The following is a 24,708-nucleotide window of genomic DNA, read 5'->3' as shown; positions in this document are numbered from 1 at the left end:
CCTTATGTGGTGTATACGGATGCATCCATAACTGGTCTTGGTTGTGTTTTGACACAACATGGGAAGGTGATAGCCTATGCTTCCCGACAGCTAAGGAAGCATGAGGGTAACTATCCGACCCATGATTTGGAGATGGCTGCAGTAGTATTTGCATTAAAGATATGGAGATCATATCTTTATGGTGCCAGGGTGCAAATACTCACAGACCATAAGAGCTTGAAGTACATATTCACTCAGCCTGAGTTAAACTTAAGGCAGAGGAGATGGATGGAGTTTGTTGCAGATTATGATCTGGACATAGCTTATCATCCTGGGAAAGCTAACCTAGTGGCTGATGCTTTGAGCCGCATAAGGGCTGAAGTGTCATCTGAGAGGGAGGCGGATGAACTGGAAGGGATGATCAGGTCCTTGAACCTCAACACCTTGGTTGGTTTAGAGGAGCCACTGGGGTTGGAGGCGGTGAACCAGGCCGATCTCCTGACCAGGATCAGGCAAGCTCAGGGCCTGGATGAAAATCTAAAGAAGGTAGCCGCCAATGACAAGACTGAGTACCAGACAACTGACAATGGTACCATCTTGGTCAATGGTAGGGTCAGTGTTCCTAATGATAAGGAACTCAAGGAAGAGATTATGAGACAGGCTCATAAGTCTAGGTTTTCAGTTCATCCTGGACTGAACAAAATGTATAGGGATCTGAAAAGGTACTACCATTGGGTGAGGATGAAATCTGATGTTGCAGAGTAGGTGGCTAAATGTCCCACTTGTCAACTGGTGAAGGCGGAACATCAGGTCCCCAGTGGTATACTTCAGAACCTACCCATACCAGAATGGAAATGGGATCACATCACAATGAATTTTGTGACTGGATTTCCCACGACCAGGAACAAGAAAGATGCGGTATGGGTTGTGGTTGATCGGCTGACCAAGTCGGCTCATTTCCTGCCCATCAAGAAAGGGGATGGGGTCGACAGGATTGTGCAAGTGTACCTAGACGAGATAGTGAGGTTGCATGGTGTTTCAGCAAGCATTGTCTCGGACAGGGATCCAAGATTTACATCTTATTTCTGGCAGGCTTTCCAAAAAGCCTTGGGAACCAGAGTGAATATGAGCACATCTTATCATCCTCAAACGGATGGGCAGTCTGAAAGGACAATCCAAACCTTAGAGGATATGCTAAGGGCATGTGTGTTAGACTAGGGAGAGTCTTGGGAAAAACACTTACCCTTAGTGGAGTTTGCTTATAATAACAGCTTCCATACAAACATTGGTATGTCGCCATATGAGGCTTTGTATGGTAGGCCGTGCAGGACATCCCTATGCTGGACCCAAGTGGGGGAGCGTAGCATGTTGGGTCCTGAAATTGTAGAACAGACCACTGAGAAGATCAGGATGGTCAAAGAGAAGATGAAAGAGGCGCAGGACCGCCAAAAGAGCTATGCAGACAAGCGTAGGAAACATCTTGAGTTTGAGGTCAATGACCTAGTGTATCTCAAGATGATTACCTTTAAGGGTAGGACCAGGATTTCTGGACGAAAAAACTGGACCCTAGGTACTTGGGTCCATTCAGGATCATAGAGAGAGTGGGTGCAGTGGCATATAAGTTGGACTTGCCATCAGCAATGGATGCATACCACAATGTGTTCCATGTATCCCAACTCCGGAAATGCTTGTCTGAACAAGACATTGTCTTGCCCGAGGTTCCTGCTGACCTTGGTAAAGACCTGACTTTGGAAACCTTGCCGGTTCGGATTGTGGAACGGTCAGAGAAAGCTATGAGAAAGAAGACAGTTCCCATGATCAAAGTGGTGTGGGATTACAATGGTAAAGATCTCATCACTTGGGAAACATAAGCAAAGATGAAAACTATGTATCCGGAGTGGTACAGACAATTTCTTCCTGATGAAACACTTAACATGGATTCGAGGACGAATCCCAAGTTAGTGGGGGAGACTTGTCATGTCCCCGATCCTAGATAAGATCGGCCGGACGGGCCATGGTGCGGGGAGACGCACCAGTCAGGTCATTAGACCTTGAGACAAGCGTATCATGGCCCTGAATGAAGGTTAAGGGCATCAGTCAGCTGAGACTTAACCAGGATACGATGGAAACAAGGGTAAAGGATTTGGGTGAGTGTTTAGGCAGCTGGACGAGTGTTGGTTTGAGTTCAATCAGCTCGGTTCAGCTGGTATTCAGTTCACCATGATCTGTTCTGCTCACAGGAGCTGGTGGACTAGCTCACTCAGCTGGGAACAGCTGGAGGTCAGCTCAATCTGGTGAACGGTGCGTTCTGGTTCGGATCAGTGTGGGCGAGTCCGGGACGGTTACTGGGCGAGCCGATGGTCCGGGTGCAGGACGGTTCGACCAAATGGGTCTTAGGCTTGGGACAGGGAGCGGGCAATGATACATGCCGAGAATCAGACTGCACGGATGGACGGTCTGAGGTTCGATAACTCGGACTGGACAGGACGGACGGACGGCTATGGGACGGCTAGACGGACGCGATGGAGTGGGAGATGGCCGATCTGGTTCCTGAAACAAAAGGATGCTATTTTTATGAGTTTTTATGAATCAGAATAATGAACAGAAAGTAAACAATATGATTAATGAAGAACAGAAGCAAATATAACTTTTTATGGGTTTTTATAATGAATGGAAAAATCTAGAACTATATGATGCAAGATAAAACAAAATAAAAGAAGGATAGAAGTATGGGGGATGGATCCTTGTTGCTGGATGTGTATCTCTCTCAACAAGAACAGTGGATGGAGGTGGATAGCTATGGGATTTGGCTTGCTGGATGTGTATCACTCTCAAGGCAAATCGATGGATGGAATGGAGGTGAAGGAATCGCCACAAGCTTGGTGGTTTGAAGCTTGATAAGATTCGGCTGCTCTCTCTTGTTTCTCACAGAAAAAGACTTCGGGTTTTAGGTTTGCAAAGGCAAAATTATTTCATAAAAGACTTAGGCAAAAATCGCCAACTTCATGGAGTTATATAGGGTTTACCCCTTATGGGACTCAAAGATAAAAGGCCTTAAACAAGCTGGCCGAAAATGAGGCTGAAACATTAGCCCAATGTCTTAACCAAATAAATTAAAATAAACCAGACATCTGGTTGTCGGTTTGAGAAGGCCTAGACCAAGGCTAATAGCATGCTTGCATGTTGCCTCATTAAAACCTTACCAAGAAACCCAATGGGACAAAACCTGGTGAGGAAAAAGAGTACAACACATGCTACTCCCCTTGGTAGTTGGCTAGATCTCAGAACCGGAAAGAGTTGGAGTGGATGAAATGGAAACTGAGTCTGGACCAAGCTCGGATGTGGAAATGAGAAATCCAGCTTGGTTGAGTCTGAACTGGATCGGGTCGGCCGCGTCCTGAACCTCCTTTGGGCCGGCTTGATCTTGAATCTTCAGCTGGACCATCTTCTCAATCAGCAGCTGGTCCTGGTCAGTCTGTCCATCTTGATCAAGGATATGCTGGACAGCTTTGGTGAAACCTTCTCGCAAAGCCCTGGTTCCACTCCGGGTAGTCGGACCGCGCCTAACTATGGGAACCTCTACTTGGATGGCCTCATCAGGCAAGCTCCCAGAGTGTGAGCTGAGGCTCAGTGATCGATTTGCCAAAGGAAGAAAAGGGGAGAAACCGCCAAGGGGCGGTTATGGGACGGTTTTGGGAAGAAGGGATGGGATTTTGGTAACTGTTCGCCCAGGCGGTTGGGGACAGTTTAAATCGTCCTCTCTCTCTCATTTCTGATCATTCTGGTCGGTTTTTACTCATTCCACACAGAGAGAAACACAGAGAAAATTCAAGAGAGAAAGAGAGACAGAAACTTTGGATCGGCCGACTTGATCCAAGAGATTGTTCTTGAGTGTTCCTGGTGTGTTTGAGGCAGAAAGACAAGGAGAAGGCAAAGGAGAAAGAGAAGGAAGTCGCCCCTGGAGACCGAACTCCTAAGGTGAGAGGTGTGGCCAAGAGTAACCGGATAAGGCCGCGGATGATGGCCGTGTGAGCCTGGCCGGTTTGGATCGATTGGCCACTCCTTACTCTGACTTCTTCTACTCTGTTTCTTCATATATGTTGTGCTATGGAATGTTTTATGATGTTACAGGAAAGGATTCATTGATCCTAAGGCCTTGGCCTGATCAAATTCCCATGAAAGTCCCTTGTTCTTGTGTGGGCTGTTCATGGACGAGATCACTATGATCTGAGCCGATTCTTTTGAATCTGATTATGGGGATATTTTTCTTCTGAATTATCATGAGTTTTCATGAATTTTATTTGGTATTTGGATCTCTTTTTAGAGGGGTCAGATTTGACATTTTTGATGATTGTTCTTGACTAGATTGGATCCGACCATGCAATGTGATTTGATTCTTGTTTTGTAATCTAACCTTGTGATTGTGTGTTTGTTTGTGTTGGATCCAGGACCAGAAATGGACCGTGGTAAGGGAAAAGCACCATGAGGACCGCGGCCATGGGAAGATGTGTGGTGATTGGGTTGATTCTAAAAATTGTGTGATTATTGTAGCCTATTGTGCAACTTGTGAACTTATGCGATTCTAGTGTGTAATCTATTTATTAGGATGATGAATGATATATGAACCTTGGTTAATATCTATGAAATATCTATTTGCATTAGTTGTTGCTTGATTGTTTAAGTGTGAATGTTGGAACCTCAAAACTCTGAAAAAGACTTAGAATTATTTAACACTTGAACTTGAAAATGAAAGATGGAACTGGTTGCATTGTTTGGTGAAGCCGCGGTCTGGTTGGATTGAGGAATCCAGGATCGGGTCTTACAAGTTCTTTTTGTGATTTTAAATGTTTCGGGTTCTATCGGATATCATTTTAGGTCCGGGTTCGGTTCGGATAATAACCATAACCCAAAATACCAAAAAACAGGATCCATTCGGTATTTATGTCGGGTTCGGATCGGTTCGGATTCATTTTTATCGGATCGGATTCGGTTCAGATTTTCGGATTCGGTTTATTTGCCCAGCCCTAGTTTTAACGTATGTTAGTTGGAAATAATTTGCTTCAATTGGTGGAGTATTTGTTTAAACTATACAATAGTTGTGTGTGTAATTGTATTTGCTTTTTAAATATTGTCCAGTAATTTTGGGTGTTTGCTAATCAATGATTTTAGTTTATATCGTTTTTCTTATCAGATTTTGTTTTTATTGAATTTTGAGTATATTTAATTGGGTGTTTTTATATTTGTACTGGACTTTCTCTCTTATTCCTTTTCCTTTCAAGATTGATTTTCAGTTGTTGACAAAAAAAAAAGATTTGCAGTTTCATTTTGTTTACCTTTGTATAATGTTTTTTTAAAATCTATTATAGTCCAATTTACATGGACACTCATCGGACCGAACCATCTTCCTTCCGCTTGTTCCTAGTCTTTTCATGTTATTTGTTCTCAACATGTTTTATGACCCCACAATTTTAGAAAAGATCTTAACTTTGTCTAGTTTATTGGATTACACATTAAATAAATCTCAATTGTACTGAATGGTGGCAATGTTGTTTATGATTATAGGAAATCAATAATAAAAATCATATGTAAATCAACACTGGTGCATATTTCTTTTGTTTTTAGGCTCAACAATATCCCTTTTTATTCTCTGCTATCTCCTCTTGACCATCTTGATTGAACATACAAGTTAAAGTATACGTTCATGTCACATTCATGTAAAATGTAAATTTTTAGGCTCAACAATATCCCTGTAGCTGTTTAGTTTTCTTCTCCTCAGCAATGGTGTCTTGCAAACAGAGATCATAAGAACAGCAAGTAAGCTACATATTCATATTCCTTTGAAGATCCTATGTTTTTCTCTTTGTCTTTACTAATTAACTAACCTATATGGCGGTTTTAGATTGGACAGAAATGCATTTTGAACCGCTCAAGCTCGCGCTCTTCATAGGTAATGAGCACTGTAGCCTCCTCCTCCATTGTTTGCTTTCCAAGATTCCAAGGTTGAAGCCACATCAACTGCTGCTCTTTTCTCAACTTCACCGCTTTTCTCCTGCAGGTTCATCTTTTGGAGCAGGAACTCACTCTCTGCAACACACAATGCTCCACAGATCACATAAACAACCTACAGTTTACTGCATATAGGTTCAGTTAAAACCAAATTTAAATGCAGTGGAAGAAGATGAGCCAGAAAACATTGTGAGCACTACGGTAACATGCAAAAATAAGAAGAACAGTTTAGGAAGACAGCTAAATGGTGTTCAAAAACAAAATAAAAAAAACCAGTTTCATGTTCAATCAAAACAAATGCAACCAATTTAGAAATAATCTCAATCACATAACCACAACTAATGTTCAAACCTTACATATATAGTGTCATAAAACACAAACGATTGAGAAGAAAGAATCTCACATGTTACTCAAGTTGGCTTGGGATCACATCAACATCATCAGTAACATCTTCCAACTCTCGCAATGAAGAAGGTGCTCACGGGGATATTCTCGGCGTTTTCTTCATCCTCGACTTCCTTTTTCTGCGCATACACTTCCTCCAGGATCTTCTCACGGGGATATTAGAAATCAAAACTAATAATATATTTATGATTACTTCTTTACAGACAGATTGTGGAGAGTTAAACATGTCTAGTACATTAGGTGTGGGTATGAGACATCAAAAAAAGCACTACTAATAAGATGGTTGGGTGAGGAATGAAAGGAAGGTGTCCTTTATCTTTACTTCTCGTGGGTTAACCAGAGGATCAATGGTGTTTTTCCATCCTTCAAAATCTATGGGAGAACCAGCATCAAGCAGCTCGAACCCATTCACATAGAAGGTTGGTGTTGAGGAAATTCGTCTTGAAATGCTATACTGCAATTCAGAACAAAGGCAAAAAAATTTTGGAGTGGACCAAACTTATCATGAAAACTAAGTAATGAGTACTGACGGATAGTAAGACAAGCTATTATAACTCAAGCTTCCACTGCAAGTCTGAAAACTAAAATAATGATTAATGAGTAGTGACTATGAAGTGAACTCCGTTTGGTTATCTAGTCCAGGATTACAGAGGACCGAACAGAATAAGCCATTTGAATTCCTTGCCTAGTAAAGATATTAAAACTGAGAAGATTAAGAAGCTGAAGAGATCACCTTGAAGGAAACTCTAGTGTGAAGATCCCCTTCCAGCAAACTGAATGTGGCATTGGCATTTATGCTTGAAGATCCCTTCCAGCAAACTGAACGTACGATTGACGATCAAAGATAATCAGATTCAATCTGAACAAACATGAAAACCAAAGAGAGAATCAAATAAAAATAATAAACAAAAACACAAAAATGAAACGAAGAGCAGAAGATCTGCAATAAAATACCTCAGAGCCAACAGGCTTAACCACCATCTCGGGCAACAGAGGAATCACATAGGACAATGATGCATATTAGGAGAACTGGAGCCACTCGAAAAGGAGGAACAATTGAAGTTGTTTTTTTTGTTAAGAATCTGCATCAGATTTTATAAAATCAACATTATAATGAGGCAGTTTCAAGACTCTCCAGCACACCATGTCAGCAGACGTGGACCCCACCTAAAAAAAAAATCTGCCTAATCTCCCTAATACTTCTTAAGAATCGTTTGATTGGAAGCTTTAGTACCTGGGGCCGCCAAAATCTTTACGTCGAGCCTTCTTAGATCTGAAGCAACGCAAATGTTAATTGTATATTAAACCGATACAAAAGTTACAGATAAGAGATGAGGACGAAGAGTTACTAACATTTTGATGCAGCCATGAACACTTGATTTTAAGCTTGAGTTGATGACATATCATGAATATATGGAAGTTTGATCGACCACGGTTTCAGAGAAAACATGATCTTAGCTTTTCTCGTAATTAGGCAGATTTTTTTTTAGGTGGGGTCCACGTCTGCTGACGTGGTGTGCTGGAGAGTCTTGAAACTGCATCATTATAATGTTGATTTCTCTTAAAAATTTAGTGACCAATTAATATTAAACTTATACGGCAAATGCATATATTTTATGGGTATATTGAAAGGGCAAATCTCCAAAATAGCATTTTTTAAGTTTATATCACAAAAATAGCATTCAAAAACTAAAATGACCAAAATAGCATTTTATCTTTTGAAAAATTTAAATTTTTTTATTTTTTAAAATTTGAAAACTTATCCCCAAAACCTCACTTCTCAACTCTAAACCCTAAAACCTAAACTCTAAACCCTAAACCCTAAATTCTAAACCCTAAACCCCACCTCTTGAGTGCTATTTTTGTGACTTTTGGCCTTGAGTGCTAGTTTGTGAACAAAAACTTGATTTAGTGCTATTTTGGTCTTTTTTTCATATTGAAATGTTTTTTTAAGTAATGGTGTGAAAACTTATGAACTATGACGTATAAAGATTTTTCTTCTATTTCAATATATCCAAAAGTTACAAGATGATAAACCTAATTATGTACAAAGTAGAAAGCAATACTATCTTTATATAAATCATATACAATATAACTCCTCTCAAGACATGTAAATCACAAATGGCAATTTTGAATTTTTTTACATATGTGAATTCAGATTTTCATAACGGATTAAAGCCTTTGTCAAGATATGCGCCAGGAGTACATGTTCTGTAGCAATAAGTTTTTGCAAATACAATATATCGTTAACAAACTTTTGACCAAAAGGAAAAATAAATTATGATTTCAGTGAGTGATCCCAACTTTTGCGTCAACATACTATTTCATGGGGAGTTCTAATTCATCACAAATTTGATATGATTACCCAAATTTACATTTAAACAATAATCATTTTCATAAATACTTGAGTTTATAAATCCAGTCTCATACTCTACATATTAAAGTCTGAACAATAATCACTAAACTTTAAACTCAGAAACACATTGTATTTTTGAAAAGTTATATCCAACTTATGTTATTTTAAGTAAATTTTCTATTTACCATAATATTTTTGGTCCAAGTCTAGTTCACCAATTGAATGCATGTTATATTTAATCGAGTTCATAGAGGATGATTGAAAACAGTTATTAGTTTTGGCAACATATATTTATATATTAGGAATTATACAGAGTTTTAGTTTACTGGGTTGCCTAATTGATAGTTGTCAATTACTCAAGCTGAATATCATTTGTGCCCTCTTGAGTATATATTGTCCTTGTTGTTGCATCTCTTAACCATGATTTAAAATTGTCGTTGCAGGGTGTTCTTAAAGTCTCAAGTGGTCAAGGTTGTATATCAGATGCATGCGTCAACCTTAGTTGCAAAATATCAATTAGAACAAGAACTTTAAGAGAAATGACCTATAATAACACATATTTCTTGTGAACTACATATTACTTGCCATAACGTACAAAAAACACGCTATGTATATGGAGTTAGTTTTGTTATTAATTTATAAGTCTGCTGCAAAGCATACTTATTCGAAAAGTTTGCTTTTTATAAACGAATAAAATATACATCTGCTACGAATAAAATATACATCTGCTACCTCGAAAACATAATAATCTGCCAAACTATAAAAGAGTCTATGAGAAAAAAGTTGTTAATGTGTGAAAATCTTCTACATATTAAAAACATGCTATCATGCAATAAAAATCTGCTATATAAAAGCTGTCAGCTGAATAAAAACCTACCAACGTAAATAAATTTACTGTAAGATATACTGGAGTTATTCCCGAAAGTCTTTTAACTATTACTAGGGTTGGTCCGCGCTACGCGCGGGATTTGGATTACGTGTCCTTTCCATTTGAACAGAATTGTAAAAGCATTGTTTTTAGGTATTGTCTAGTTTCATGTCGTGTTGATTGTTTCTGTATGGAATAGTTGAAAGAGGTGGTGACTTCAAGTTGTTACACATGTAATATTTTCGAACGTATGTCGGCTGTATTTTATAGGGAGATCAGAGACACTGGGCTATTACTTTAGTTAATGTGGTCTTCAGGTCTTGTATGGACTTGTAAATTGCATGTAACGTTTTTGAGTAGTCGGATATATTGTTGGAGCAATTTGTTTTTGGTTTTGTTATGTATGTATTTGCTTAGCAATATCTTATTGACCAAACAATCAATGAGTTTTACATTATTTTAGTGCAGCATACTCTTGTCTAATAGGGTATTTATATGGATATTTTTTTAAGAAAATTGCATATGTTTCTATTTGTAGTAATTTTTTGATCTATACTATTAAAGAATATAAAGTTAAATAGATTCGTAGTAAAACGATACTCAAATTTTGATCATGAAAGAAACTTCATCTTCCTTATATAATCTTACTTTATCCCAAACATGTTTATAGTTTATAGACAGCTTTCATGTTCCTCAATTCATGCAAGTTTGATAAAAAGAAGAGAGCGATATAGTGATAACAATGGAAGAAGTAGAGTGAGGTTCTCTGCTTTAAGTTTTGTACCTTTAACTTCAAAATCTTAAACTCAATGCTAATTGATTCTTATTTTTGGTCTCAGCAGAATCAGAATGGCTCGGGCTGGTGGTCAAAGGAGAAGACGGATAGACTTAAAACATAAATGGAACACAAACAATATAAGAAGCAAAAAAGTGACTGCTAACTTTTCCGTAAAAGTATTTGTTTTGTTGTTGGTTTATTTAAAGATGTTCAGTAGTGAACTTCCCCTAAAAACAAAACAGAACAAAAGAAATACCAAAATAAGTAAATCAAAATGAAAACCTATAATTTAGTAGTTCTAACAGATTCCATCCACAAAACAACCCACTTTTTAAAAAGGAACCATCAAACCAAAACTATTCGTCCAAATCTAAGTTCATTCCTGCAAAACATTTCCTAAAGAGAGAGAGAGAGTAATGTTTTTTTTTTCCGTCAAGTGTTTATTTATAAGGCTTTATTAGCAAAATATAGAGTAATGTCTAAGTTCGCTAGTTCCGTCTACTATGTTCTGATTGCGAAAAATAATATGCACGTTTTTGTGAATAAACATTGATTAATCTAAAGTTACAGTAAAAAATTATTTTAACATGATTTATATGTATAAAATAACTTATATTTAAAATAAATGATAGTCTAATAAATCAGGAAAAAATACAGTAACATTCTCTAAAAATAAATAATTTATACATAAAAAAACCAATGTTTAAAAAAAATCTAAAATTAATGTGTAAATTTTATCTTACAACACGTAATTGGTTATTTGATATATATATATATATATATATTGTTTATTTAGTCTTCAAATATAATAACAGAAAATATTCAGTCATGTATTTTATTTAAATATTAATAACTAATACTATATTTTCATTATGTTTTTAAACAAATTATTTCCTGTTACTGCAAATCATATATTCATTTTTGCAATTGCAATATTTAAATCACTAATTTTAAAATAAAATATGTTAAAAAAACTAAAACTAAATTCAAAAATATATACATATTATAAATAATCAATATTTTGAGTGTTAAACCTAGGCGAGGTGTGATTAAGGTTGCATTTCTATTCATTTTCCATTTGATAGTCAGAAAAGCAGGAAAAAAAAGCGATTTGCATATACTTCCAATTTCCAAAAGAAAAATAAACTAATATGTTCTAACTGTTATGTGGTCCGTTTTCACAACTTCATACACCACAAATACAATCAACGTCAAGACTATTACTGTTATGTGTTCCTAAACCTTATTTTTTATTTAATTAATTTTTTGATTGCGAGTTTTATCTCCCACCACAGACATCTGTGTCGAACGGCGGCCGTGGAGACATGCCGGTCTATCTCCTCACTTCTCATAAACTTATGCTGCTCTTTTATGTTTAGAAGTTTCCCTTCTTTTGAATATATTTTCTCGAACTGTATGACTGTAAGTTTTAGATTTGTAATCTTATTTCTCTCATTATAATATAGAACACTCTTAAAAACAAATGACACTACATTTTACTATCATAAACCAATAGCTATTTCCTTAACACACACAAACACATAACAGTTCCTAAGATAAGAGATTTAACCATTTTCAAAAAGTCAGTCACTCGCTTCATTAGTTTAAATTCAAAGCTACCTTCTTTTTCTTGTTCTTCTTGCACTCTTTGTTCAACATCACAAATAATTTAGCCAATCCGAACTTTTTCCTCTTCCCATTGACCCTCTTATATTTTTCCTTCCCTTCACCATTTCTTTCTTCCACATTAGTCTTTCAAAGAATCTGACCCAAGGACACTCTCCCGTTCATCATGATCGCTGACTCATCCGCAAGAAGTAGCTTCCTGCTCAGTATCTGCCCAATAGACATTGCTGGTTTCAAGACAGTAACTGAAGACGCTGTCCCGTCTCCATTCATCATCATATCCAGACCGTTTTCATCCATCAGAACTGTCTCTCTCATGTTCTTGTACTTGCCCTTGTAAGATGATGATGATCTCCTCCTACGTCTGACCACTGCCATTGTGTGTCTTCTTCTTCTGCTTTCATTTTTGCAGAGTTCACTCTCTCCAGACCTTCCTCAATCGTCCTCCTGTTGCTTTTAATCTCTTGAGCCATTTCTTCTATCTTCTCAAGAATCTCCTCCTGCAACATCTTTCTTGTTCTTCTTCTCCTGGTGACATCTTTGATTTCAGCTATTGCAACTGCATCAGCCGCTCTAGCAGCTTCCTTCATCTTCATAGCAGTGACCAAACGCATCTCAGCAGCTTTGATATTGCTCCTCGTCCGTTCGATCTCACACACAGCTTTGATATTGCTCCTCGTCCTCGTATTGCTTTCTCTCCATCTCATGAGGACACACTCCTTGTTCCTCCAATGGCCCTGAATACATATGTCTGAACCTACTTTCTTCTAAATCCTATCTGAAACCTGCTGTAACCCGTTAAACAATAACAGTTCCACTATAGAAGACGATATGTTCAGAGACTATATATGCGGTGACTTTCCACCAAGAAGCTTCAGCCTCTGTCACATGAAGCCTTATCTTAGCCTCTTCCAATGCAGTCTGCATCTCTTTTATCTCATATTTTTGTCTTGTCACCATGAGCTCGTGTAGCCTTCTCTCTAGCTCATAAGGTCATACTCCTTGTTGTTTCACCAATGGTCCTGAACAAAAACATAGTTTCTTCTAAATCTTTACTCTTCTCTGAAAATTCCTGTAAACAGTTTCACAATAACAATGTGTGACAAAGAATCAAAATCAATAATTGCTTGAATCTCAAGGGCTTTAATGTCTAGTACTTTACCATAAGCTTGGAAGCTCAAACTCGGGTTGAGCTTATGCTTCAAACTGATCCCTTTCTCCTCCCGAATTTTTTTCCCTTTCCTTAAACATGTAATGTATATAAAGACCTTCATATCCAGTGATGAACAAAATCACCCTTTTTGCAGTTATAAAGACAAAATGAGAGACAAATAAATTTTTATACAATGATCGATCCTGCAATGAGACTAAATTCAACTCACAATTAGCATTCTGATTCATCAATCGATTCAGGTCAAACTTTATATAATACACACTAAACCTAACCTATCAATAAGCTATAACAAATGGTAACGAAGTTACCGGAATTGATGGTCCTTCACGCCCAACTCCATGCCGATCATCCTCCAAGAAATTTCTGACCGTCCTCGAATCACAGTCTCTCACATGGCTTCTCGCCATAGCTTTTGTCGTCACTTTGAGGTAAACAACCGAGACATGGCTCTCCGTTGAGACAGACACCTGATCCGTATGCAATCGGCTCTCATTCCTACACCGCCATCCACCTGAGAATTCAAAAGGCTCTGGGGATTCAAACTCTAATGAGAAGAGAAAGATGAATATATGGATACAAATTCACCTATAATTAGTTGCAGATTCACCGGCTGGAAGAAAGGGAGATGCAGTGAATCAGAAATCGTGGAATGAGTGGGAAGATGGAGTTAATTGGGAAGTTAATCTGAATTATTGAAACAACCGAGTACCGTAACCGTCCTGGTTTCCGTAGAAGGTGAGACGATCGAAGCTTGACACAGAGATTCACGACGTTTCGTCTCTCTTGAAACTCCATTGTTGCTTTGGATGGCCAGAGATCGAAGAAGACTATTAACCCTAATTTTCGATATCGCCTTCGGCTAAGAGGATCGTCTCTCTAACATGTTGAGTTTTACAAAACTTAATAAGATAAAAGAGTCCAATAAGAGTGTAGCATAAAGCCCTTAAAGAACTAACACCAAAGAAGCAATCTCGGCCATGGACGGTGTCAAGTTCATATTAAACGCAAGCCCATCTGACGTGTTTTAATCAAATGTTGTGATTGGAGAAATTTAATAAGTGACGTGGACAGGCTATAATCTCTCCATATCTGGCTTTTAGTATTGTGATAAGTCTGTTTTGATAATTTTGCGGAAGGTAATAAATCTGTCAGAGGTTAGAAAAACTTTTATCTCGTATCGCAGATTTTATTCGGTAAACTTATTTATCTGGGGAAGATTTTTCATGAAAAAAAGAAAATAAGATTTTTGATGATATGACAAAAATTAATAATAGCATTTTTGGTAAATGTGTTTTTTTGTTAACAAAGAAAGGGTATTGCGGGTATAAAAAACAATCTAGTAATTAAATAAGTATAAGCTAATCTAGTAATAACAACATGATTTAGTTTATTATAGTAATCTTTCCAATTTTTAATCGTTTATTTTTATACGATACTCCTTCCGTTTCAAAAACATAGATGTTTTAGAAAAAAAATTTGTTTCACAAAGATATATATTTTGCGTTTTCTATGAAAAAATTGTAAATTTCAAGAAAATTAATTGATTTTATTGAATTACTATTTGTTAAAAATATTGAAAATTGAAAATTACAGAGAAAATACATTTATTATAGTGATTAATGTGTTTTTTAATATGTGTGAAAACAATAGAAAATTTATCTTTGTGAAATGGAGGGAGTATGTTTAATCTCTTTAAAATAAATGGTTGTTAACTAAATTATTACTGATAATATTTATATTTAGTTTGTTTGATTAATACAATTTTATATGTTTTTAGACTGACTTTTTTTGCCAACTTATGTTTTTAGAATATTAATATGTTTTTTTGGGTAAAACCATCATAGTATTTAATTTTTTATCGCAAATATAACATAAAAGAGGTAAAATGACCAAAGTATGTTTCATTAGATAGATAAAAAATTTTAAATACTCCTAGTTTATACATGGGATTTCTAACTGAAGGATAGAGTTTCGGGAGAGGAGAGTGGAGTTTTAGAAATTTTAAAAATAGATAACTACATTTTAAAGTAAGAATTTTAAAAATTGTTCATAAAAATGAATTTTTGGATTTCAAAATAAATTTAAAATGAAGAAAGTGAAAAAGATCAAAAAAGTTTTGAACTGAAAAAAGTTTTTTCAAAATAAAAAACATATCTTTCGCCTTTTTTTAATGCTGATTAATTATGATATTACAATTATGAGAAAAATTGCATAGACGATTCGACAACTGACAATACTACCTGCCTTATGAAGATCTACGCTTAACTGCATCACCTGAGCCGTCCTACGAAGACCTACGCCAACCGGATTTACTTGCACCATGTTGAAGATCTCTTGTAAGTCTTTCTTCCATAGTCTGCACAATTGTTTAATAAATCGCTTTCTCCTGGAATTGAAATCTGGACATCATTTAATACGCAATCTCCAAGAAATTGTCTTTATTATTTATTTAAATATTTATTTATTTTTATATATCTGTATGGCAAGTGTAATTGCCATTTATCACATTTTCAATGTTGATCATTTTCTTCAGTTTTTTTTTATAAAATAAATATCTTCTCTATTAAAAGGTAAATACCATTTTTATGTACCATAAAAAGTTATACTAGCTTTATTAGATCCATTTCGTTAATTACATTTATTTAATTATTTACATTAATCTATTAAATATATAAAGATATTAATAATAAATCAATTTTAACTATAAATTTAAATTTTAGTCTTAGTTATAACAAAATGTTGAGAAAAAATCTAACAAAATCTTTTTACAAATTTTAAAAAATTTATTTAAATTAATACCATTGATTAATTTCGTAATTAATAATATATACTATTATACATTAATTTAAATAAGATTTTACTATAAAACAAAATAAAATAAAAGTGTATGCTATTTTTCAAATTTAATAATTATATTATATATCTTCTTTATTAAAAGAAATACCATAAACAATTCATACTAGGTTTATTTTATCAATTACATCTATTTGATTATTTAAGTTAATCTATTTAATATATAAATTTCTAAAAAATCGTATAAATTATATAGATATCAATAAATAAATTTTAACTGTAAATTCAAATTTTATTTTTACTTATAACAAAATATGTTGGAAAAAGCCTAACAAAATCTTAATAAAATTTTAAAATATTTTTAAACTAATGCAGCGATTGATTTAATAATTAATAATATAGTATTATTATAATCTATTTACTTATAAAATCCCAGAATATACTAAAATAAATAACATAGAAATAAAAATTATGCTAAGAAAATATCAGTTATATAGTATAATTAAATAAAATTTTAAAATGTATTGTATTCAGTCTGTAAAAATTATAAAAAATGAATGAGATTCTAAATTTGTTTATTTTATACTATGAATTTATTTTACCCAACTCGAAAATATATTAATATATAATAATAACTAGGAATAAAGTAAAATGTATAAAAAAATCATTATATATTAATAATATCAAATAAGAAACATAACCAATAACATTATAGATTTAAAAAATATATAACACTAAAATGTAAATTATATCTTTGAAAGTTTTGCAATGTTATCTGTTATATATTTATAAAATAAAAATCTACCCGCACGTCTGGGTGAAAAATCTAGTTTTAAAATTCTTTGCAGAGTGCACAAACAAAAGTTTTTTTGCGGAGATTTGTCTCTATTTTATAAGGTTTATTTGTATAATAACCAAGAAAAAAAATTAGATTTATAGTAAGATGGTAAAGAGAGATAGGAAGAGAAAATATAAAGTGAAATTTTGTTTTTGTTTTAGTCATTTGGCCTAACTTCCCTATTTTAAGGAAGAATATTGATTTTTTTGTCTGTAAGCTGACGTCATAAAAGAAGTGGCTCGAAGATTGATACGGAAGTCGCTTCCGATCCTTAAAACGTCAATCCAAAGCCAATACGCATAAACGAAGACGACGACGAAGAAGATCGGAGAATCAAATTTTAGCCTCCAATGGACCTTAATCGGAAACACAAGGTACCTCCTTCTTCTTCCGATCATCTTCTCTATTTACAATTCGCTTCCGAATTGGTGCATGATGATGGATCTGTGTGTTTGTTCTCGTCAGGTCTCCCTCAGAGGCGCCAGCAGTGAGGAGATGTCAAGAGATGCTTTGCTTGCTAAAGTCTCACAAGCAAGGGAGCTCCGCAGTTACGCGAGACGTGCTAATGCTGCTGCTGTTTTCATTCAGGTTCTCTCAAGTTGGATGTTAACTTGTGGTTTAATGGGACAAAAGACATAATAAACTTTACATCTTCTTTATAACTGTTTCGTAGAGAGTGTGGAGGTCTTACATTGTGAGAAAGAAAGCAGCTTTTGTGATCCAGGACGAGTGGGAGAGTTCGCTGAGTTGCCATTCTGATACACTCACTAAGAGTTGGGTGTCAAGCAGAGTGTTGAGACCTTTCCTCTTCTTTATCAGATCTTTGTGTGTCCAACATCAAAAGATAGAGCCAAGAGATGTACAGTGCATGCAAACTTGCTTTAAGATTCTACTGGAAAGCATCAACTCTAATGGTATGATTGTTTTCTTCCTTGGCTTTTGGATTGTTGGTCTTGCTAATTAGAATTGATATAGATCTTAGATAGATGTTGTTATTGCTTTTGCAGATCAAGGGTATAACTTTTGCTCACTAGCAGTTGGTACATTTGAAGAGAGTAGAACATGGCTCTGTCAAACACGAAGACTGGTATCTCTCTGCTCTTTCCTTCTCACGGAGTGTAGTTACTCACAGGAGAGGATAAAAGATGTTCTGGGTGTCGGTGCTCTTTTGCTACGCATCCTTATTGTTCTGACTGATCCCAAAAGCTGGAAGATTGTCTCAAAACAAAACTTTGAAGATGCAGAATCAGCTGGGAAAATGATCGTTCCGTTTATAGGGAACTCTAAAAGTGGATATTACACAGCGGTTAGAAGATATATAAAGTCATTAACCAAAAATTCAGATGAGAGACTATTGATTACTACGAGTGCAGTAACTTTGGCTCTACGACCATTCCATGCGAGACAGCCTGATTCTGATGGTGACAATCAACCAGACACAAATTTGGCTGTTGAAGAATATGTTTCTCTAATACTTACAATTCCTCGACTGGTTTGCTGCCTGCCAAGCGTTCTCATACGTGCACTGAAGCACAAAAGCATACTAATGCCAAGCTTTCATACTATATTGGTAAGTCTCATATCAAATTTTGTTATACCAAAAAATGTTAGAGAAAGGTTTTAGTTGTTTTAAGCTCTGTTGCCTTTTCAGAAGAGCCATTGCTTTTTTACCAAACAATCGAAGAACTTATTAAAGTGTGGCAGGTGACAACAGATTTTGAGGGACAAACTGCTGACCAGAATATCAGAAATAGAGTACTCGGAGAGGCAAAGCTGTACAACGGAGATTCCTTCTGTTGGATGGGCTATGGGGAACATCGTATCCCTGGCAACAGTTAGTGAAAACGATTTTATGGACACACAAGAATCTAATCTAGAAATGTTTTATGTCTTGTATGTTCATGTTATTGTGACCCTCACCGAGAATCTCTTGTCTCAAGTTGAAAAGGTTGGAACTCAGGATATTCATCTTGACTTTGAGGCCACACCCGATGATACGGAGAAAGGAAAAAGCTCTGTGAAGATTTCGTTTGTTGAATTGCTTCGACCAGTATGTCAACAGTGGCATCTCGCAAAACTGTTGGCAGCTTCTGGGAAAGAAACTCGTATTATAGCAGATAAAGATGCATCAACCAATAGTAAAAAAGGATCAGAAACGCTAGAATTGTTTGACGTTGCACGATTCTATTCATGCATGTTGAGAATCTTCTGCGTGCTGAATCCTGTTGTAGGGCCATTGCCTGTCCTTAATATGTTATCCTTTTCTCCTGGATACATTGTCTCTTTGTGGAGCTCTCTAGAGAATGTCCTACTCTCTGAAGATGGTTGCATTCCTGACGAATCATCTCATAAACCTGCTAAAGCTTCATGGAATACAAGAAGTCCTTCTGAGAAGAAACTGAAGCATGTTAAGAATGACGGAGTCAACAAGTGGGTGAATGTGCTTAACAAGTTTTCTGGTAAATCACCGGGGCCGCGGGAACATGTGGAGAGTACTAGTGATCAGCCAGGATCAAGCCTGATTAATGATTCAACCGATGATGGTTGGGATGTGCAAACTCTGAGAGGTGGTCCTGTAGGTATCTCAAAAGATGTGTCATGCCTGCTTCATCTTTTTTGTGCAACCTATGCGCATTTACTCGTGGTTCTTGATGACATACAGTTCTATGAAAAGCAGGTAACATACACAATATAGTGTCCTTCAGCTTATATGTTACGACATTTACTAGAGATTTGTTTTGGCATGATGTAGGTCCCCTTTATGCTGGAGAAACAACGGAGAATTGCGTCAGTGCTTAACACTCTCGTGTACAATGGATTGTTGCGGGGCACAGGTCCTGAGAATAGACAACTTATGGATTCTGCTATCAGATGTTTGCATCTATTGTATGAAAGAGATTGCAGGCACCCTTTTTGTCCTTCTACCCTGTGGCTCTCACCTGGTAGAACTAGTAGACCTCCAATTGCATTTGCTGCAAGGACTCATGAGGTTTTACCAACCAGTGATGTTTTTACCTCTCCAAGCATGGGTTCTGTTATAACAATTACTCCCCATGTCTTTCCATTTGAAGAAAGGTACTATTACATTGCTAACCCTTTATAGCATTTTTATGTTGTTTTTGTGCTACAATGACTTCTAACTAACTATTACCTGTCTCATTTCTCACTATCATTTGAATGGTGTTTATTTAGATATTTTGTTGTCCATGCAGGGTCCATGTGTTTAGAGAGTTTATAAGCATGGATAAAGCTTCAAGGAAAATGGCTGGTGAAGTCGATGCACCTGGCGCGAGGTCAATAGAGATAGTCGTTCGTAGAGGTCATGTGGTCGAGGATGGATTTCGACAACTGAATTCCATTGGTAGCAGGCTAAAATCCTCCATTCATGTCTCGTTTGTGAATGAATCTGGCCTTCCTGAGGCTGGCCTAGACTATGGTGGGCTTTCAAAAGAATTTCTGACGGACATAACAAAAGCAGCTTTTGCTTCTGAGTAAGCTCTTCTGTGCGTTACTTTATTCTAATCTATTTTGTTACTTTTCCAATGGGTTAACTTTTGTTTTTATTGGCATGTCCATTCTATTCTCTTTCACAAGGTATGGGTTATTCTCGCAAACCACTACTTCAGATAGGTTACTCGTTCCCAGCCCATCTGCTCGGTACCTTGAGAACGGGATTCAGATGATTGAGTTTCTTGGAAGAATTGTTGGAAAAGCTCTATATGAAGGAATACTTCTGGATTACTCCTTTTCACACGTTTTCATCCAGAAGCTATTGGGGCGTTATAGCTTTATTGATGAACTGTCAGGGCTTGATCCGGAGCTCTACAGGAACCTTATGTATATCAAGGTAAAAACCATCACAGGTGATAAATCTGTCACCTCATAGGAAAAAATAAATCTTGCGTTAAAAGTATAACAAGATAGGGTTTCTGAGATCAAGACTCTTTTTTGTTGTATGCAGCAATATGAGGGTGATTTACAGGAACTCTGTCTGGATTTCACAGTCACTGAAGAGTTTTGTGGGAAGATGAGCATAATTGAGCTCAAACCCGGTGGGAAGGATATCTCAGTAACGAATGAGAACAAAATGCAATATATTCATGCAATGGCCGACTATAAACTCAACCGGCAGGTCTAGTCTCTTTTTTTATCCGTTAAGGTCAATCATTATGCAAAATAAAAATTACTGAATGATGAGGAACTCATGTTGTCCTATGTCTTGAATGCAGATTGTGCCCTTTTCAAATGCATTTTACAGAGGATTAACCGACCTTATATCTCCTGCTTGGTTGAAACTATTTAACGCCCATGAATTTAATCAGGTATGTGGCTTTAGTGTAATCATTTCTAGGGTTTTTTTCTCATGTACAAAGCTATTTTCTTACGTAAATGACTTTGTGCAGTTACTCTCTGGAGGAAACCATGATATCGATGTCGATGATCTAAGAAGGAATACAAAGTACACTGGTGGTTACTCTGATAGCAGTCGAACAATCAAAATCTTCTGGGAGGTAATGACTCAGATTCAGAAGCCCTGATCTTTTCTATTTTTTTCATTCCCAATCTGTCTGCTGATGTGTGACATACGCAGAGAGTTTTTGCGTTGCTTGTTTAATTTCTTTCTGGGCACCCTGCCGCAGGTCATGAAAGGGTTTGAACCAAGTGAACGCTGCATGCTCCTAAAGTTTGTGACTAGTTGTTCTCGAGCACCACTCCTTGGTTTCAAATACTTGCAGCCAACCTTCATCATCCATAAAGTTTGTTTTTGAACTTTAGCTTCTTATAATTTCATGTGAAATTCTCTGGTTGGTAGTTTATTCTTTACATTTGTTCTTTTGCGTCTGAAGGTTTCTTGTGACACCTCTCTTTGGGCTGCTATTGGAGGACAAGATGTGGAACGGCTTCCATCTGCTTCTACTTGCTACAATACTCTTAAGGTGGAGTTTCAGTTGTCGTGTTGTCTACTTGCTAACATTCTTCTACCTGTTTTAAAAAAAAAAAAATTCTTTGTTAATTGTTTCAGCTTCCAACGTATAAACGAGCAAGCACTATGAGGGAGAAACTATTGTACGCAATTACATCAAATACAGGGTTTGAACTCTCCTAGAGACCTCTGACCAGGTAGGGCTGATGTAAATAGTTTGTTTAGTTTGTCTTAAGATATCGGGAACTTGGTGCTTCTTGGTAGTTGGTATATGATAATTAACCACGCAGATTTGTTTAACCGGACGTGAATGTTTTATGTTCACATTTGAGTAAACTTTACTGCTGTTATAAAATAATAAAAATGCTCTAGAGATAAATCAAGGAACACAAATTACCAAAGATCGTGATCGTCTTTGACAACGCTTGTATCTATTGACGCATCACACAAAACAAATTGGTAGTTTCAACATTCACACACACACACAGACACGCGCTCTCTCTTATTTTTTAGTTTATGAGAGTCAGATACTTCGTCCCAGACACATATCCCTAGAAAGAGAGAGAGGGAGAGACAAGGGTAGCTGTTTGTAGGTATACAGTTTGAATTCATCGAGATGGAATTTAATTCAAGAGATTAGAGAAATCCCTTGACTCAATAGTTGACCAGCCAAAAGCTCGTACACAGCCTCTGTGGGATGAAATCCATCCCAAAACACATACCCTGTGGCATTTGAACACGTTCCCAAGGATAGAGAATTGCAAAGGAACGATGTCTCTATTGTTCCCGTTCCACAGCATGCCCTTTTTGTTTCAAAGAATCCTGTAATTAGATGCAGTTTAGATAAATTAAAAATGTTAATGGTATCTTGTTAGTTGCTAACTAGATAAATTATCTGAGAATTTATTCTTGTACGGTATCATGGCTTTAAGTTTAATAAGTATTCTTCCTATGTATGCAGAGGCATACCATTGTCATATGGGTTGGTGATGATGTCCATGAGAGGTTGGTAGGCGTTAAAGGCGACAAGCTTGAGGCCTGAGTGTCGTTTCATCAATGTTTGGGTTGTGGATTCAAGTTTGGTGTTGAACATGACAGCATCATTGTTGAGCCTCTCGACACAACTCTTGTTTCCTGCACCGAAAAGAGTTATGGCTGCAGGCAGGCAACCCATTGGCGGTAACGATATCACTCCAATTCTCCTCGCTCCTAGTTCATACAGATTCTGTTACAAGCGACAGTATAGTTTTTGTTGACACACAAAAAATGGTAAATAACTGAAGCGAGTTGTTTGTTTCTTGTGAATTTTGCAAATTCATATGGCTGCCTTGTTAAGAATATTAGGTAAAACTTTTAAAGTTCGTTAGTAAACTTAGAAGTACCTGGATGAACTCTGAGTAAGATCGCATGAGAGTATCAGAGAACTGCTCAGGTGTATTTAGGATGTTGAGCAGAGGATTGATGTAATAGTTCTGAAGAAAGTCGCTAGATCCCGCACTCAAAATATGGATAGATTGAGAGAACATAGTGCGTGCTCTCTCCCTTCCGATCATGCTCCTCACTCTGTTTTGATACGTCCTGTAATAGCTCAGCTGTCGTGTTAAGGGGATGGCGCCCTGCAAAAGGAAGAGCAAAGCCTTATGGATCATATCATGGGTATGTGCGTGTTGATGTTTGAGTGCGTTAGTCTCCCTTACAAAGGGAACAGATGTGGCATCATAGTATCCGGAAGACGCTGATGCAAAGTTGGCGCCAATTAAGAAATCCTCGTTTCTTGCTTCTCGGTTTAAGAACGCAGGTGGGTATGAAGAAAAGCCAAGGTACTCAGCTACGCATAAGCAAGAAGATAAATCCAATGAGAGTAGGGAGAGAGTGTATCAGAGAGTGATGTGGTTTGGGAATATAAAGTTTACCTGAGAAATCTACAGCGAGTTTTCCATTGCAGAATCTTCCGGTGGGTGTTTGATTGGTGAAGTCTCTGCCATAAGGCGGGAAGTTTGATTTGACAATGCTGAGTAAGTTATTATTGTTGCCAACGTCAACAATGGAATCACCGAACATGATGAGTGCAGGAACAATGGCTCCTTTGGATTTGCAGAAGAAACAAGAAACCAATACAAGTACCCAAAACCTTGAAACTCTCATCTCTTGCATTCTTTCTCCTTGTCTAATGCAATCAGACCGTTAGGACAGAGAGACGAGAGAGAAGGAGATAGCTAGTTATTATTAGTGGAGAAGAAAATGGAGTTGAGAATATGATGATTGTCATACAAAGATAATCATTCCCATTTTAAGATAAAGAAAAAGCATATGTTAGTGCAATAGAGTAGGTAGAAACTGTATGAGGCCAATCTCTTTGGTCATTGATCTTGGACTATGTGCAACAATACTATGGGAAATGCAAGGAAGTCGCTGCTCTGTTCAATCTGAATCTCAAACTGGTCAGTTGTTCGGTTTGAACTTTGAAGGGTAGTTATATTTATAAGCAGAAGGGCATTGATAGATCATATAATTTTTGATTATTTGATTGCTCAGTTCTTGATTAGTATAAGTTGTTTCTTGTTTGAATCGTTGGAGGCATTAATAAATGTTCTTGGGGAGGGATGATGAAAACAAAGTTGAATATTGGCAAAAATAGCATTTTAACAAAGTGTGACCTCCACCAACTTTTTTGTTGTGGTTATGATGTCTTTGGTAATGTGGCATCCACTTTGCGCATCTCAAAGATTGTGTTTATCTATTTTTCTGGTATCCTTTAAAGATTGTGGTTAAGCAATGATAGTTCTTTTTCCGTTATACTGTGCTTTAGCAATCATAGCTATTTTCTTATTTCTTGTATGTTCTATGAGTTTTCTTTTCTACTTGACAGAACGCCCAAATTGTGTTAATTTTGGCTACATTCGTGGCTATAAAACACGAATTATGGGCTTATTCTTTTGTAATTTAGAAAAGGAAAAAAAT

The 24,708-nt window shown here is 36.6% G+C and overlaps 2 protein-coding genes and 1 pseudogene across 4 annotated transcripts; 1 reads left to right on the top strand and 2 right to left on the bottom strand.

Annotated features, from left to right (window-relative positions):
• Window positions 1-5,332: 5,332 nt before the first annotated feature.
• On the bottom strand, window positions 5,333-16,379 carry LOC103863444 (annotated as a pseudogene).
• Window positions 16,380-16,978: 599 nt separating this feature from the next.
• On the top strand, window positions 16,979-23,118 carry LOC103863441 (E3 ubiquitin-protein ligase UPL7). Of its 2 annotated transcripts, XM_009141185.2 has the most exons (15): window positions 16,979-17,197; window positions 17,289-17,411; window positions 17,497-17,737; window positions 17,831-18,393; window positions 18,538-19,500; window positions 19,576-19,898; window positions 20,036-20,314; window positions 20,418-20,670; window positions 20,785-20,955; window positions 21,053-21,145; window positions 21,227-21,334; window positions 21,464-21,580; window positions 21,671-21,760; window positions 21,847-21,944; window positions 22,709-23,118. In XM_009141185.2, exons 1-14 carry the CDS (start codon window positions 17,174-17,176, stop codon window positions 21,928-21,930), a joined length of 3,432 nt encoding a protein of 1,143 aa, XP_009139433.1. In that variant the 5' UTR covers window positions 16,979-17,173; the 3' UTR covers window positions 21,931-21,944; window positions 22,709-23,118. The 2 variants fall into 2 exon arrangements, 1 of the variants encoding a protein (XP_009139433.1); XR_004457236.1 differs by lacking the exons at window positions 21,227-21,334; window positions 21,464-21,580; window positions 21,671-21,760; window positions 21,847-21,944; window positions 22,709-23,118 and having other exon boundaries at window positions 20,418-20,686; window positions 21,053-21,130.
• Window positions 22,098-24,254, bottom strand: LOC103863443 (GDSL esterase/lipase At3g53100). 2 transcript variants are annotated; one of them, XM_009141188.3, is made up of 5 exons: window positions 23,661-24,254; window positions 23,445-23,575; window positions 23,130-23,363; window positions 22,717-22,972; window positions 22,098-22,569 (listed from the first exon to the last, which is right to left on the bottom strand). In XM_009141188.3, the coding sequence occupies exons 1-5, from the start codon at window positions 23,899-23,901 to the stop codon at window positions 22,376-22,378; spliced, it is 1,056 nt and encodes a 351-aa protein (XP_009139436.1). In that variant the 5' UTR covers window positions 23,902-24,254; the 3' UTR covers window positions 22,098-22,375. The 2 variants fall into 2 exon arrangements, with proteins under 2 accessions (XP_009139436.1, XP_009139435.1); XM_009141187.3 differs by having other exon boundaries at window positions 23,130-23,575.
• Window positions 24,255-24,708: the final 454 nt, after the last annotated feature.

Source organism: Brassica rapa, chromosome A04 (genome assembly GCF_000309985.2).
Source record: "Brassica rapa cultivar Chiifu-401-42 chromosome A04, CAAS_Brap_v3.01, whole genome shotgun sequence".
In the NCBI taxonomy this organism is placed as follows: Eukaryota; Viridiplantae; Streptophyta; class Magnoliopsida; order Brassicales; family Brassicaceae; genus Brassica; species Brassica rapa.
Note: the sequence above shows the minus strand (reverse complement) of the source record. Positions and strands in the feature narration are given on the sequence as shown.

Bases quoted from the DNA above. Each gene is read 5' to 3' on its own strand.
- LOC103863443 (XM_009141187.3), bottom strand. From the start codon at position 23,901: ATGCAAGAGATGAGAGTTTCAAGGTTTTGGGTACTTGTATTGGTTTCT. The intron at 23,576-23,660 runs GTAAACTTTATA...GCTTATGCGTAG, and splicing joins ACTCGCTGTAGATTTCTCAG to CTGAGTACCTTGGCTTTTCT. The intron at 22,570-22,716 runs GTATGCCTCTGC...ATCTAATTACAG, and splicing joins CACCAACCCATATGACAATG to GATTCTTTGAAACAAAAAGG.
- LOC103863441 (XM_009141185.2), top strand. From the start codon at position 17,174: ATGGACCTTAATCGGAAACACAAG. The intron at 17,738-17,830 runs GTATGATTGTTT...TTGCTTTTGCAG, and splicing joins GGAAAGCATCAACTCTAATG to ATCAAGGGTATAACTTTTGC. The intron at 19,501-19,575 runs GTAACATACACA...GGCATGATGTAG, and splicing joins TACAGTTCTATGAAAAGCAG to GTCCCCTTTATGCTGGAGAA.